The sequence below is a fragment of the Rattus norvegicus genome, chromosome 20, assembly GCF_036323735.1.
Source record: "Rattus norvegicus strain BN/NHsdMcwi chromosome 20, GRCr8, whole genome shotgun sequence".
NCBI classification, from domain to species: Eukaryota; Metazoa; Chordata; class Mammalia; order Rodentia; family Muridae; genus Rattus; species Rattus norvegicus.
Window position 1 is genome coordinate 2,826,583 of NC_086038.1, and position 16,351 is coordinate 2,842,933.

Below are 16,351 nucleotides of genomic sequence, written 5' to 3' on the forward strand. Positions count from 1 at the left end.
ATGGGTGCTGAGACCTGAATGTAGTCCTGTGGAAGAGAAGCAGGCACTCGACTCTGGGTCAAGCCATCACTCCAGCCTCTTGACCTTAAAGTTAAAATGTAGGAAAGACATTGAGTTCTCTCTAATGGGGCTTGGGCTTCTTGGAGACAAGAAAAAAGTTGAAGCAATGGAGCCTTTAAGAAATACAAGGAAGGCTGTGACCGTGACCCTTGCAGGTGGGTTTGTTTCCCACAAGCTGGGCCAGTGTGTCTGTGAGGACTAAAGGTTGCTGCCCTATGTGGCCAGTGCTAGGAATAATAAACATTCAAGACACCCACAAACCCTAGATGGTTCTGGTGAACATCAAGCGATCAGGACCATCATCCTCTAGTTGCTTCCATCCCAGTTTCTCCTCCTTCCCCAAGTCTGTATCCCCCAAGGCCTTCTGCCTCCTTTCGAATCCTGCTTCATGAGCTAGACATCCTGGAGAACTTTTTCTTGTTCGAGACAGGTTCACACTGTGAACCCCTGACTTATTATTCTGCGTGGACGAGTATCCATGCATCACACCAAATATATGAAGATCAGAGGGGTCACTCTGGGCTTCTCTCGTGTGGAGCTCAGGCTTGGAGGAACAAACACTGGCCACCTTCATTCTTTTTAGATTTCATGTGCATGACTGCTTGGCCTACTTGTAAGTATGAACATCACACAAATGCCTGGTGCCTGTGGAGGTCATTAGAGGGTCGGATTGTTCTAGTGTTTCTATTACTGTAGTCAAACACCATGACTAAATGGAACTTGAAGAGGAAAGGATTGGTTTGGCTTAGACTTCCATATCTGGTTCAACACCTGAAGGAAGTCAGGGCAGGGACCTGGAGGCAGGAGCTGGTACAGAGGCCATGGAGGGGTGCTGCTTACTGGCTTGCTCCTCAGCCTGCTTTCTTATGGAACCCAGGGCTGCCAGCCCAGGGATGGCACCACCAATGGGGTGTCAATCTCTAGTTTAGAAAACTCCCTACTAATTGATCTTATAGAGGCATTTTCTCAATCGAGGCTTCCCTCCATCAGGTGACTCTAGCTTGTGTCAAGATGGCATAAAACTAGCTAGCACACCATTTCCTGAGAACTGGAGTTATCACAAGAAGTTGAACCCCACGCCTCTGCAATTGCTCTAAAGCCAAGCTAGCTCTGCGGCCCTAGCTTTCCTTTTATTAAAAGAAATCAAACACACCAGGGGTTAAATGAGCTGCTTCTCTTTCCACTGTTTATTATTAATGTACAAAATATACAAAACCAAAAGAAAAAACTCCTCAAATCCATTGGTTCTAACCCAAGACCCTGCACAAAACCAACCCACTGTTTTCATAGAAAACAACTGATGCCAAGACAGGGGGAGGAGAGGACTGGGAAGGGCCCCTCCTGCTGAGTCTACCCAGGAAGCCTCACTGACAGGGCTCCTTACGGGGTAAGGAGCCAGCCCACTCCCAAAGGCAGTGCATGTAGTGCGTCAGGCCCGGTATACCCGGCTAAAGTTAATGAAAGCTGGCCTCACGGAGTCTCGAAAATGGCTGTAGGCAAGAGTGGCCCAACACTACAGGCCACCCCTCTGCCAGATACAACTTCCACTGGACACAGATATGAATGTGCCATCACTGAACCTAGCAGACCCACGATGACCTGGGAAGTAACAGTTGCAGTCCTTCTTGAGAAAGGACTCAACAGTGACTGGCCCATGTGGGGCACAAGTGGGGGGTAGTTCCAGAACTCAGCTTCAGCCAGCTTGAGCCCTCAGTGCAGTGGGATATATGGTACCCCTCACCACCCCCTCACCCTGTGAAGATAATGAGCTTAGCTTGGACGGTTTCCTAAGTGCAGCTGACCAACTCAGTTCCGTGTGCATGTGGAGAGCAGAGGTCTCCAGGGTGGCCGGCTTCAGGTTCTCAGGCATCGGGGCTAATACTGGAAGGGGTTTGGGGCACAGGGCAAATCTCCTCACAAAGTGAAGCCAGCCGTCTCAGCAGTCCAGTCTCTCTCCTCTCCGCTCCAGACTGGAGGGAATATGTACATCAATGCACACCAGGAATCAGAAACCCCCAGAAACCCAACCAGGTGGGAACTGAGGGGGCCGGCTCCTCATCAGCTGGGGAAAAGGAAAGTGGGCCTCACAGAAGCCATAACCAAGTGGAAGGAGCAAAGCTGCAGTCCACAGGGGTGCGGGTAGGGCAGGCAGGCCTAGGGCAGTGGGGGCCCGTTGACCCCTGGGTGGTAGAAGGCACAGTTGTTCTCATAGCGGCAGTTGCCCTTCATCATGAAGTGTCGGCAGACAGGGCGGTTTGACATGTCTGTGGGACAATGGCACAAAGGTCAGAAACTGCTAAGGGGTCACCATCACCACCACCCTCCCACCCCGTCCTCAGACATCTATAGGACCGGGGGCTGATGTAAAGATGGGGGTGGTAACTGCCTTCCTTGTACACAGAGAGCCTCATCTCTCTCTGTAGGGAGATGGAGCTTCACCTTGTCCTTTGTACCTTCCCTCTGCTCTACAGATAAGGGTGAGGGACACTGAAATCTACACGTGGGACCCTGGGCATGCCCTTACCTCCTCCGTGACTGTGGCCTCCATCATGCCCTCGGTGGCCGCCTCCCCCATGGCCATCATGACCGCGGTGTTCATGAGGTGGTGGCCCTCGATGGTCGTGGCCTCGATGGCTAGGGACGTCATGTGGCCGGTGGCCATGGGGTCCCCCGTGTCCAGGGCCTTCATGAGACCGATGTCCACTGCCCATGCTCCCTCCAGGGCCCTCATGAGACCGATGTCCACTGCCCATGCTCCCTCCAGGGCCTTCATGGGGGCGGTGCCCACCACCTCCAACCATGCCACCTCCACCAGGACCCCCTCGGCCATTTGGGGGGCCTCCTCCAGAACGACCTCCTCTGGCTCCTCGGAATGGAGGGGGTGGTGGCGGTTCATTTCCTCCACGACCCCCTCGGCCTCTGTGGTATGGTCCAGGACCAGGTCCTGGACCCCCACGCATTGGGCCACCTCGCATGGGGTCACCTGGGCCATCCCAGAATGGATCACCTCCCCGAGAAGGTGGTGGGGGACCCAGGAGACGTGGACCCACTGGTCCACCAGGGCCTCCATGGGGACCTGTTAGAAGGGAAAAGAATCGGTTATCCATCATATTCTAGCACTACTGACTCCTGGGCTGACTCCTGGCTGTCGCCAGGCTGAAACGGCCCCACTGAAACCCTCTCACCTACCTGGCATGGGCCCTCCAGGACCAGGGGGGAAATGCTGCATACCCTTGGGGCCCCCAGGGCCTCCTGGTGGGAAGCCATTGGCTACAGGACCAGGACCTAGGAGCCCATGTGGCACTGTAAATCAAACAAGAGTAAAACCATCAGGAGGTAAATTCTGTATGTAAGGCATGGCTTCCCACTAGTGTGCCCAACTAACCTCAGACCAACCTGGCAGAGCTGTGTTCTCTGTCCCTTTCCCCTCCCAGTTCTTGCCCAGTGGCAACAGTGTCTGGAAAACTCTGCATCCCCCAACCCTGCTTAGACATCCTCCCCCAGCCCTAGTGGCTGGCTCTGAGGATTACCCAGCATCTGCTTCAGCTTGTCTGAGTAGTCTGGCTGTTTCAGCAGCTCCTCTGAAGGGTGGTTGTTTGGACTGCCCTGTGAGCAAGAAAAATGGCAGTTAAGGGAGTGTCAGCAAGAACTTAGCATGTAAATGGAAGGCAGGAACTGGGATAAGCCAGGCATGGGATACAGGCTGTCCCTGGCAAGCCTGGGCTACACAGTGAGACTTTTTCACAAATTGAAACCCAGCGCGCACGCGCGGCACTATAAATGAAAACAAAACAAAAAAACCCAAAAGACACATCCAAAACTAAAACCTAGGGTGAAGGAAGAGTCAGAGACTCTGAGGACAGTATGGGGAGGCTTGTGTGAGGAAAAGGACTCACATACCATTATGGAAGTGAGGATCTCCTGAACATTGATGCCACCGCCTCCAGGGCCCTGGGGGCTCTTCCCTGCTCCCATGCTCCCCATAAGATTGGCCAGAACTGGAGGCAGCTTGGAGCCTCCTGCTCCATCAGGTGAGCCACCAGACCCTCCAGGCTCCAGGGTCTCAACATACGGAGTCTCATCCATGGCGCACTCCTAGAAGAAACGAGCCAGGGTTGTAGAGAACAGCCTCCTCCATGAGCGCTTGCCGTCGCTTCCCACCACAACAGTGACAGCCACTCACCTCATCCAAGGGGATGAGTTTGGGAGGAATGGGTTCATACGGCTCAGGATCAGGCTCGTGAGGACTGTTTCCAACGCCGCGGGCGAGGGCAAAGGAGAGAACAGGAACCACAGTTACATTAATTCAGTCCCAAGACAGCTTTTTCTTTTGTTTTTGTTTTTTTGAGACAAGGTTTTTCTGTCTAATAGTCCTGACTGTCCTGGAACTTACTTTGTAGACCATGCTGGCTTTGAACTCACAAGAGACCTGCCTCCCTCCTGAATGAATTCTGGGATTAAAGTCATCCACCACTATGCCTGGCTGTCCAAGCTCTCTGTGGTGCCTCCCTGACTCCCCACCGCACAGGCACTGCACACCTCTCCTCACCTCTCCTTGTTCAGGAAGAGCTCCTGAAGGATGCCCTTCTCCCGCTCAGCCTGGATGTATCGCTCCTGGCTGTTGCTTCCAGGGATGACAAGAGGTGAGGGCAGAACCAGAGGCCTGGGACATACCCAGGGCACTTTCTCCTCCATATTGTCATGGCTTAGTCGCCGGGCTGTCTCAAAAGCATGTCGGTCCGACAGTATCTCACGCTTAGCAGCCTCCCCAAAGTCCTTGATCTTGTTCACATTCACTGCAGGGGAGGCAGAAGGCAAGAGGACAGGTAAGTGAGACTACCCACATTCAGACTCCAACCCCAGCACGCAGAGACTGCCGCACTCAGACTCATGCAGAGCTGGCAGTATACCTCGCTCAGTTTCATCCAGTTCGAAGTAGAAATACTCCCTCAGCTTGCCCTCCTCAGGCCACGTCACAGTTTTTCTCTTTCTGCCCTTTCGAGTCAGCTGGTTGGGATCTCCAGGGCTTTCCACAGGCTTTGCATCCAGAGCTCCTGGCTCCGAAGAGGCTGCAAGCAAGACAAGTTTCAGCCACAGACCCAGCCGCCGACACCGAGAGACGCCCCGAGCCCAAGCACAGTAGGTTACCTGCATCCATGAGCTCCGGGACTTCCACAGCGGGGACAGGGGTGCCAGGACGGTCTGTGTCCATGGGCTCAGCGGGGGCTGCAGGCTCTGGGGAGGAAGGTTTGGCTGTGCTTGGCTCAGTGCTTGTTTTCCCTTCAAAAGGGCTGGGCTGTCATGAGAGAGAAAGTAGCCAATGAGCTGACAAGACACCCAGGAGACAGACCATGATCCTAAATGCCCAATGGCCCCACCCTGCCTCACCCCAGAAGGAAGTCCTTGCTGTCACCCTCAACAGCTCCTAGCCTCTGTGCCCCATGTACCCTATCACAGAAACTCACCTTGGCAGCAGTAGGTGATAGAACCTTCTTCTTCTTCTTAATTTTGATGCCTGGGACAGGGGCGGAATTGAGAGCATCCAGAAAACCGAGGCCCTCCATGGCTACAGAAGGAAAGAGCAGTTAGAGGATCTCGGACCTCCTTCACAATCCTTTGCCAGCGACAGTCCACAGAAACACAAGCAGGCCAGGGGGCCCTGCCCAGTGACCAGGAAGCCAGGTTCACACAGGAGGAACCATCTTCCACTATGCCATCTTTCTTGTGGCAGAAAGCCATGACTATCACAACTAACGAATGCACAATTCACTACGCAAGCTGCTGACACCACCACAGAGGGTCCAGCCAGGAGGGAGACAGCTTGCTAAGCTCATCACTTGAGAGGGCATGGCTTCTTGCAACTTATCTAACGTGACTCTTATGGATGGGGACTTCTAGAGGTACAAAAGTCTAAGATGCCAAGACATCATAGGGAGAGCAAAGGAAGGGTGGTTCTCAAGGGCAAGTCTTCCCCCACCCAGAAGAGTTCCCTGTGCCAAGGGCACTCCAGGCCTACTCACGCTGTGGGGGGATGATCTTCACTTTAATTTCTTTGGTGGTATTGGGGGTTGTGTTGAGGGGCTTGTACTTCTTCTCTGCAGGCGGGGCAGCATCGCCTGGAGCAGCTGTGGCACTGCAAAGGAAAGGCAGTCAAAAATCTCCCAACTCCCACTTCTCTCCAAAGGCCCAGGCTCCTTGGAAACCTACACCAGTGCCCATACCTCTGCCGCTTGAGGGGGATGGGCTTCAGGTTGTACTTGTCTGACACAACCACAGTGCTGGAGTTCTTCTTCACAGGCACCAAAGATGGGGTGTCCAGCTCCAGTCCTGAGGAGAAACATGTTGACTGTGACTCTCACTGTTCCTTCCTGTTACCACCCCCTCCATGAATAAGTGCCCCAGCTCCTCCTTTACCCTCCTTCCCTTCTCAAGAGTTTGATATCGAAATCAAACTAGTAGCCAGAGGCACTGACTGTGCACTGGACTGGTCCTGCAAGCCAGCTAACCGCCTTACCAGTAGAACGGAACTTGGCATGACTGGGTGCCGTAGTTCTAAGTGACTTGGGCTTCTCCTTCTTCTTCTCTGGGGCTTCCTCAGCCCGGGTTTCAGCCTTCACTTCAGTCAAAGGCCGCTCAGGAAGCGTGGTTCGACTTTTCCCCTCTTCCTTCCTTTTCTTCTTATCTTTCTCTGTTATAGAAAAACAAAGCAGTTAAGAGTCTCATCTGGATAAACAGAGATCGTCACAGGTCAAAAACTAGCCTCAGGACTCCAAGGGCTACCTGGGTAAAGAGCCCTGGACCTTCCTTACCTGCAGGCTGGGTGCTACTCTGGGAGCGGATGACAGCCATCCAGTCACTGACAAGGACTGATGCCAATTTCCGGAGCTCTGAAGGTGAAAAATGGGAGCAATAATTTAGTATTTCCAATTAAAAAAACAACAATAATAACAACAACAACAAAACAACCCTTTATTCAAATAAGAAAAAAGTCTAGAGCCAGTTGGGGAGAGATGAGGGAGACAGTGAGCATCCTCTGCCCGGGATTAAGGGCAGTCATTAAGGGCACTCAAGACATCGTAAGATTATAAAATGTCAGTATCTCAAAGAACCAAACGTTGAGAATAAAACTAAAAAGGGTAGAAAGCTACCATGTAGTTTCCACTTAATGCTTAACTTCTTACCCAGCATGCAGAGTGCCCTGGTGTTTACTCCCCAGAAACATAAATACCCCTAAAGCCCAGTATTGTGATTTAAAGCAAAGTGGGTCCCTCGCCTTTAGGAATAGTTCTACACAGAGAAGAACTGCAGACTCCGTCAGAAGCTCCCTTGACATCAAAGGACTTGGCTGGCCATTTTCATTAAACAAAAGGATAAATCAACTTTTATCAGGACAGATAAGCCTTGTTGCTGGGTTTCAAAGCCCATGCCTCTAATTCCAGTACTCAAACAGACTGCTATGGGTTCAAGGTCAGGCCAGCTCTAAGGCCAGACCAGTTTGAGGCAAACCTGGTCTACAAAGTGAGTTGCAGGTCAGCCAGGGCTATACAAAGAGATGCCACATCAAATAAAGAAACAATGGCAAAGAGAACACTCCTACAGAAATGTTTCCTGATAGGCATATTCAATGTGAAAAAATGAGTGCATTTCATTTGGAATCGAGGCATATTCAATGTGAAAAAATGAGTGCATTTCATTTGGAATCGAGGCAGAGAGGGATCGATCAAAAGCTGGGCGTGGTGGCGCACACCTTCGGTTCCAGTATCCTGGGGACAGAGGCAAGTAAGCTCTGAGCTGAGACCAGCGTGGTCTGCATAGTGAGTCCCAGGACAGCCAGGGCTACATGGAGAAATTCATCTCTCAGAAAGACATAGAAAAAGGGAAGGAGGGAGGGTTAGAGGGAGGAATGAACAGGCAAAATGAAGGGACAGCCAGTAAAGGAGACGGCAACCCAGATCGATGTGCCCGTCGGAGCCCGGTGCAGGCAGGAGGTTGGCACCCACCTTCGTCCTCGCTTGACTTGCTGAGCTGCTTCACTAGCTTCGCTGTGTTGTTCTGGAAGAGGAGGAGGTGGTGAACAGAGGGAGCTCACTCAGCACCAACCATCCCATCTCTTGACTGCACTGCACTTCAACCTTCTCCAAAACCTGGAGGTACTTTTATCTTCTAAGAAAGGGTCTATCTTTGTAACCTGGGTGGCCTAGAACCCACTATGTAGGTTAAGGCAGGACTTGAACTCACAAAAGCCCACTAAAGGCATGCACCACTGGACTTCTTCCCATTTTAGAGATGAGAAACGGAGGTTCAGATATATGAAAAGTCCTATACCATATGCCTGATAACAGAGACAAACCCAGTCTCCCACTTTGAAATTCCCATTTTCCTCTGCTCTTCTACCTCAAATCCCAGACTGCTGCCACCCATCAGGCCTGAAGCAAGCTTCCCTTCATCTGGGTTAGCCCAGAGAGGAAAAGTGGGGGTGAAGCCTAAAGATACCTGCTTGAGGTGGTCCACAGTCAGTGGGAGGTGCTGCAGAGTCAGCAGAATCTGCTGTAGGAGAGGAATGTTGTTGGTCGTCTTTGAATACGTTAACCAACTGTTCAGAAGCTTGTAGCCGCCGACGTCAATAAACCTGTGGGCAGGTAGGAACAGAACATGGTAAGCCTTCCTTGGTTCTAGAACTAGCAAGTTCACATGCCCAGAAACCAGCCTGCCATCACAACCTCCCGTCCAGCCGCCTGTGCTACACTTACTTGACTAGCACCTCCGGCGCCCGGGTCTGCAGGATAATATTCAAGTACGTGCATCGACTCACCATCTTTCGTGCCTCCTTCATTAGACTGGAAGAGGAGTCAGTCAGTCATTAGTCAGTACTCAACTTTGAGTATTATTAGTATTCAAATGTCAGAGTCAAGAGTCTTATTAGCCCAGGCTAGCCTCCTTTCCTGAAAGCTAGGATGACAGGCACAAGTGGGCACCGTGCTGACTAATCTCCAGCAAAGACTCTAACCCTGGCAGTCCTGGAGCTCCCTGATGAATATTTTTAATCCACCAGGTGTCTAGGATTGTGGAATGAATCTAGAGTCATAAAAACCCAAGGGAGGATGGAAGGCACCCAAGCCACCTGGGAGAGCATCCCTCCTGTCTCAATGCAGAGGCAACCGCCTCCAGGGCAGTCTAATCTAAGACTGCTTTTGCAAGCGTTAAGGAACGCCCAAGGAAAATGACATTTTGGGTAGGCACAACATGACCCAAAAACAAGCCAAGGGTTGGTTTCTATGCTCCCTTGGTGTCACCCCATGAAGACGCTTGGGACTATGGATCAAATCCCCAGCTTCCAACATGGCCGGAAATCACTGCTCTCTGACCCAGTCTCACTGCATGTGCTCTCCTCTACGGTAAGAGACCTGAGGGCACAGACTCACCTGAAGATCTTGGCAATTCCATCCACACTCTTCACTTCTCCATCCCGAGTAAGGAAGCTATCTAGGCCCTTGAGAAGTTCTTTGGGGTCTATGGGTCCTGAACCCATGATGGTGGCTTCTGAGGTAAAAGAAAAAAAAAAACAAAAACCAACAGGATAAATGGGTGGCAAAGATAGGTCCACTAACTTATCCCTCTAATAAAACCCATTGGCCCAATTAAAACTCAGTGACAAATTTATGTTCAAGTGTACCATTTCCTAGATAAGAAAGATTAGATCTGTGCTCACAAAATAGCCTTGACAACTTAAGCTTGTGGTTAATGAAGACACCAACTTTGAGTTACACTTCAAGAATGTACCAAGGCTAAGACCCATGGTATGGCGCTCACTTCCTCATGCTAAGGTCCTGTCCCCAGTCAGCTGGTGGTAATTTTGGTGAGCTGGGCAGTTACAGCTTCCTAAGATAATTAGGACAACCCGAGGTATCTGGGTTAAAAATTTAACAATCAATCATCCTATCTCCAGAAGTCAATCCCTTTATCTTGGCTGTTTAAGATCATAATCACAGGTGGAAGAATGAGTCAGCTGAAGTGGTGGATGAGAAAACAGCCAGGCCCTGAGCAGAGCCCTTCCCTAGGGAACTGAGAGAAGCTGCCTGAAGAGGAGACAGGCAGGCTCTCATCAGCCCTGAATAAAGCTACTCACTGGACAAACACCAAACAAGCTTTTATTGTTCCAAAGTTCAAGAGAAAGTTAGCTTGTGGTTTCTGAAGCAAAGTTGCAAACCTGACCCTTTCCTGCCCTCAGGACTCCCCACTCTTCAAACTCCCAAGAAACCAGGAACCAAAAATAATGAAGGTAAAGCCAAGGAAAACGGGACACCACTTCAAACCAGGCTGGCACAGGAGTGAGTGCCATGAATAGGAAGCCACTTCTACAGTCGCAGAGAGAGAATCAGAGCTGCTCTGGTTCTGACTGGGGGTTTCAGTCATACTTCTATCAGCACTAGCCTCTGAGAAACAAAGACACAGGCCTCCTGAGCAGCTGAGATGACCAGGCCCGAGTGGGCAGGAAAGAGAGGGCCTCTACATCCTGCACATCACAGCAACAAGGCAGTCCCAAGGGTGAAAAAGTCTAAACAAAAATCACTGCATTTCCTACAGATAATAAGAGTCTTGCAATTCAAATCAGTTTTCCCCTCAGACAAGCCAGAAAAGATGTGCTAAAAAGGACTATTTAACGTGGGTAAAGAGGCTGTCAGACAAGAGTGATTCTCCAGATAAAACAAGATAAAAAAAAATTTAGAGTGTAAACAAAGAAAGTCAGCTTTAAAGGTGAACTTCCTAATAACCCAGGGCAGTAGCAAGAGCAGCAAAGAGGTACAGAGAAAGGAGGGGTGGCAGCAGTCTCTGCTCTGCAGTCTGATGCCTGTGGGATGAACATGGGGGAGAGATGCAGGCAAGAAATGCTAAGCACCGAGCAGACCTTGTTAACCGCTGCCACCCAATACCCTGGAACTGGAGGACAGAGGAGACATTCAACACTGGAAATGTTCACAAGCTAAGGGGAGGGCAAATCCACTGCTGTGAGGCTATCTGCACACAGAGAGAAATGCCCCTGTGTCCTCAGACAGTGATCTGTAGAAATTCCAGGTATACAACAGATATCTGGAAAAGGGATGGATGGGCCCAAGGTAAAGATACACACAAGCAATCTAGAGTAGGGAGTTTATATTCACATAAATCTAACAGAAGCCCAAATAAAAATGTATGCAATTTGACAAATCTTGAACATTGCCTCACCCCTCTGAAAACAGCGGATTGAAACCCAGATCTAAGCACACCTCTTTTGTGTATCTACCATGAACTAACAGGCCTGACTCTAATGCCCCTCACTCAGTGAGCAGACAAGGCAGAGGACAGCCTTTAGAGAACTGCACCAATGAGTACAGAGTGAGCATGTCTAGTGCCCTCTGCTGGAAATGGGACCTAGGTACTTAACATGCCCACTCATGTAAACACAAAGGCACAGTAGCCAAAGAAGCTGGGAGACAGGACAGACATTAAGATGCGTTTCCCACAACTGTGGATATTGGGAGGATGGTTGACCTCGTCTCCTCATAGTAAAATGTGCTCAGTGCCTTTTCTTCAGTATTGACTCCTTATTAGGAACCCTAGGTGCCTTACAACCTAGGCCATTTTCACAGGCACGATATAAGGTCTTCCAGTGGGAACAAAGGAAGAATCCATCATATGTGGTGAAGGCCCAATAATGCGATGACCCGGACGGGCAGGGACAGCGCTCAAGGGTTCCCCACTCCTGCTCTGGAGTTTGAAGTTGAGGGAACTTTCTGTAACCACAAAGAACTCAGGTCATGTTTTCTTTTCTTTTGGTTAACCAGCTGCTAATCTCCATGAAGGCCACAGACAAAAGGAGACAAGGGATCATCTCCTGTGACGTACCTCTACCTTCTAAGTGCTGGGGATGTCCTGCAGTTCTTACTAGACACTAAATTCCTACTCGACTTCAAAATGAATTTCAGGGTTGTTTGGTTTAAAATGGTGGGGAAACATTGATCCTGACTATTTACTAATCATCTATCACCACTGAATCCTGAATCAGTTCAGGACACAAGGTCCATGCAAGCCAGGCAGCTTTAAAAAGGTCTTCAAACAAGAGGGAAAAGAAGCCCTAGCTCTTCTTTGTTCTGACCTGGGCTGTCTTCCCTCAGTGTCTCAAGAGCTTCCTGCTATGACCCAACAGTGGGTGAACTGTCTCAGGTGGTTCTCAAGGTTCTATATCCTTGCATAATGAGGCCCTACTCTTGCCTCACCTTTATTTTGAAAATCTCTTAAACTCCTTAGGAAGAGTGTTTGGCTTTTAATAAAGATACAAAATTACATTCACCACCCTGTTCCTAGAAAGCTGGCAGCTCTGTAAGAATCAGATTCTCCAAGGTTCCCTAGAAGGCCTTGTTTTTCATCTCCCACATAAGGCCTTCTTTACTAATCCCCTGCTCACTAGAGATCAGGAACCCCAGTGGATGGAACATTCAGGTCCCAAGGTAGGTGTGCTGCAGAGGTACCTGGCAAACTGCTTAAAAGATAAAAAAGACGTGTGGTAAATAGACATGTGGAAGAGGCCCTCCCATTCAATCAGAAGTCCAAGCAATGAGAATCCACACCCAGCAGAAAATTAGCCCTGTTGCACCCAAGTCACTATAGGACAGCAGGACAAAAGGCTTACAAACTGCCTAGAAACTCCACACTTCAACGCAGGACTTTAAATAAAAAATGAAAAGTATATGAAGAAAATGTCAAAGACTTGACTTTGAAAAAGTTGGGGAAGAGCTAAGGAACCAGGCGCCCAGTACTGCCCTCACGGGCGTGGCTCTCAACATGCACCAACTGCCCCAGCACTCAGCAGGGAGGAAGAGGACATTCCTCTCCTCAACGCTTTAATGGAATTTCTTTTTAGGAAGCAAGGAAAAAGAAATTCAAAAAGGTGACTCTTTGGGAAAAAGAAAGGTTGTGAAATGTAATACCAGAAATGTTTTGCTTACCAGAAACCGTAGCTTGACTCCCCCTGCCTCGAGTTTACAACTGCAGCCTCCTTTCCTAAAGATTCACTTCTCATCCTAGTGCCAACATACAGGAACTAAGCAACTGCAGGTGATGGCACTGAGCACAAAGTTTATCCCCAAACTGAGAGGTGAGAATAAGGATGGTTTACAAGAGAGTCCTACAAGTACCCACCCTCCCCACCAGACTGACACAAAGCAACCAATATTCAGGAAGTACAAGGACCCATCCTGAGCAGCATGGCACACTGCAGCTCATCAGGCCCAATTGTCTACTCGTGTTACAAGCCCTGTGTCTTGCCCCAGTCTCTCAGAGCTAAAGCAGTCGGGGTTGGATTGGTTTTCACCCCTATCAACTGAAGCAGGGAATAGGTCCAAGCAGTTGTGATGAGAGGAAGGTGAAAATCAAGGCAATGGACTGTTAAACACAAAACCTAGAGCTACACAAGGACAAGGACAGCCTCCCTCCCTAGTGTTCATTAAGCTTTTATCCCTGTAAGATATTTCATAAAAGATAAAAGAAAACAAGAAAAAAACTATTCTCCCCAGCAGCAATCTGCAAGGGGAGAGAAGGCATCTGCTTGGGGGTGGAGTTTTCAGAGAGGAAGCAAGCTGATTACATCACCTTTCATAGTGGCTCCTCCCCCTTGACCAAGCTTCTAGGGAAGCCCTAAGCTGACTGGCAAAAGAGAAAAACAAAGGAGGGACGCCATTTTGTTATGGAGAGGATTCAAAACTTAAAAGCCGGCGGCCAGATCTGCCGGCAGCTTTACTTACACTATAAGGCACTAAGTAAACCAGAAGTCATCCCCCCGGCCACCACCCTCAACTTGACCTATCTTAATTAAGTCTAAGAGCCTACTACTGAAAATAAAACCAATTAATATACAATTTCTTGCGGGTTAAGAATATGAATTTGCACCTCAAATTCAATTTGCTACTACACCGACCACCCCAATCCTCCCTATAAAGGGCAAGGAGGAGGATTTGGACCCCTCAACAAATAGGACTGAGGTGGGGGGGGACACAGGAGAAAAATGGGTCAAGACACAACCTGCAACGCCGCTTGCAAGACAAAAGGACAAGGAAAAGTCGCCATATTTGAAGCAGGGAAGAAAAAAGTTCTTTTAACGACACAAATCTTCTAGAAAAGATAGCATTCAAATGCACTAATGGCTTTTAAAGTTATCTTCCTGAGTTCCACATTTCCCAACCTTTCCACCCTCTTAGCTGTATCCACCACCCACTAAAAAGTATCAAGTTAAAATGTTAATCATTTTGCCTTTAAATAACCTATGCAAGCTGAAACAATCACAAGACATTCTTTACCTCCCCAAATGTTATATTGTATGTACTTGTTACTATGATTATATTTTGCCCTAAATTTAAGTGTCTTGCAATCTTTATTCCTAGATTGCCACCTATTTTAACCACACAATATATCCCAAGCAAATTACATTAAAACTGAGAGGATTTAACAATCACTTTAAAGACATAGCCAGCTAATATTTCTCTCTGCCCATCTCCTTACCCTGCAATCTTTATGTACAGATTGCTTATTAATCTGGCAAATTGAAAGGCGTTCTGCTTGTCTCACACACAAAGAAGTGGGACTTCTGGGCCACAAGATCCACCATCTTTTGTATGTGAGCTCATTAACCCTTTTGAAGACTGCTAACCAGAGGAAGGTAACCATTCCTCCTTATAATAGCAAAGGCTTATGCTTTGGCAGTCTGGAAATTTGCTGGATTATCAAGGGTTAACCGTCAAAATCCTCACTGGCTGGCCCTCCCTTCACCCTCTCCTTGCCTGCTCCACAGCAGGGAAGAGGCAGGTGGTAGGGGAGAGAGAACAAAGACTGTTTAGACCCACAGGACCTTTAATGGAGATTTAAGAGACCCGATTGGTCCTTCTCCAGTACTCTACGTTTGTTCTATGGTCTCATTTCTTCCTCTCATTATTTTTGGTTTCACAACGGGAAACGTTGATTTCTTGTTCAAGGCTGGTTTTTGAAAATTCGACACTTACTATCCAATTTTTTTGCGACGTCAGCACCTCGGGCTCAGGGGGGAGGGGTAAAATTTTGGAGGAAAAAAAATAAAACAACCAACCAGGACCCAAACTCAGTTACTTGTGGGGCCTCATTGGATCAAAAAGTCTCTTAAAAAAGTAAAGACCAACTCAGTTTTCATTTTCCCCCCACCCAACTCCATTAGGGAGAGGGGGTCGTTGAAAAAAATTCTGAGTGGACTCCAAAAAGGAAATGCTGGATGAGTGAGATTGGGTGGGTTTGGGTAGGGAGGGTGGTTGATTATTTTTGAAGTTATGTGGTGACGGTCCTTCGGCCACAGATTTCAAGTCCCAAGCAGCGTGGGCTGGTGGGGTGGGCAAGATAGGTGGGGAGGGGCAGAAGACACAAGTGGTTGGGCTGGTGGCTGCTGTTTTCCCTTTCCCCCCTCTCTCAGGATCCTTTCAAGGGTTTAGATGTTGCTGAGGCTTGTTTGTTTTCCTGATGGCCGGCCTGTCTTTCTCCGAGAAAATTCAACCTGGGGTAAAAGGAACACAAAAGGAGAAAGATGTCATCAGTACGGGTCGCCTTTAAACGTTTCAAAATTCCTTGTTGTCCCAGGATGCAGCCGCATTAGGTAAAAATGCGGCTGCCCAGTAAATCCAAAAAACACCCCACTTCCCCGGCCAACCGCTCTCGGCAAAACGTTACCCTCAAAGCGACGGAGCACCCAAACTTACCTCTAAACGAACCCCAGAATGGCGGCCGCCCGCTCGGGCGGAGTCTTTTATACCCGGCCACCGCCCAACGCACCCTAACGTGATGGAGAACCGCCCTCGTCGTGACACATTGTGCGCGAGGGGAACGCTGATTGGCCACAGTAAAAGCCGGGTCGCCCGCGGATTGGACGTCCCTCCTCCACTTTCCTGGAGTCCCTTCCCTTAATCCCCTCTTCCGTCTCCTTCGGATCACCTCGGAGCCAGCGCGTGATCGCCGTGTCCGGCACCTCCCCTTCCTCTGCCCCCAACACTTCCGCCCGGGCAAACGTGTCTCACCCTCGGTTGGTCGAAACGACCGTACGCATGCGCACTGGGAGCACCTTAGTCAAAATCGCAATCAAAATTGCTTTCGTGTTAAACACTAACCATGGAATTTATGAGCCATCGTGACTGGTCCGGGAGAAATGCAATTTTGAACGCTAGTTCGATTGTGACGCAGTTTAAATTCGCGTCCCTCCGCGGACCCCGCCCTTTGACGCTTCCGTCCTTAGGCACGTGAGCTG

The 16,351-nt window shown here is 49.4% G+C and overlaps 1 protein-coding gene across 2 annotated transcripts; it reads right to left on the reverse strand.

Moving 5' to 3' along the window:
• Positions 1 to 1,219: 1,219 nt before the first annotated feature.
• Ppp1r10 (protein phosphatase 1, regulatory subunit 10) lies at positions 1,220 to 15,836 on the reverse strand. 2 transcript variants are annotated; one of them, NM_022951.2, is made up of 20 exons: positions 15,810 to 15,836; positions 15,090 to 15,607; positions 9,483 to 9,600; positions 8,811 to 8,897; positions 8,554 to 8,689; positions 8,061 to 8,112; positions 6,870 to 6,947; positions 6,575 to 6,748; positions 6,282 to 6,387; positions 6,081 to 6,193; positions 5,526 to 5,626; positions 5,209 to 5,356; positions 4,971 to 5,129; positions 4,610 to 4,856; positions 4,244 to 4,307; positions 3,961 to 4,155; positions 3,591 to 3,666; positions 3,250 to 3,363; positions 2,585 to 3,136; positions 1,220 to 2,324 (listed from the first exon to the last, which is right to left on the reverse strand). In NM_022951.2, exons 3-20 carry the CDS (start codon positions 9,587 to 9,589, stop codon positions 2,215 to 2,217), a joined length of 2,619 nt encoding a protein of 872 aa, NP_075240.1. In that variant the 5' UTR covers positions 9,590 to 9,600; positions 15,090 to 15,607; positions 15,810 to 15,836; the 3' UTR covers positions 1,220 to 2,214. The 2 variants fall into 2 exon arrangements, with proteins under 2 accessions (NP_075240.1, XP_038954983.1); XM_039099055.2 differs by lacking the exons at positions 15,090 to 15,607; positions 15,810 to 15,836 and adding an exon at positions 13,044 to 13,335.
• Positions 15,837 to 16,351: the final 515 nt, after the last annotated feature.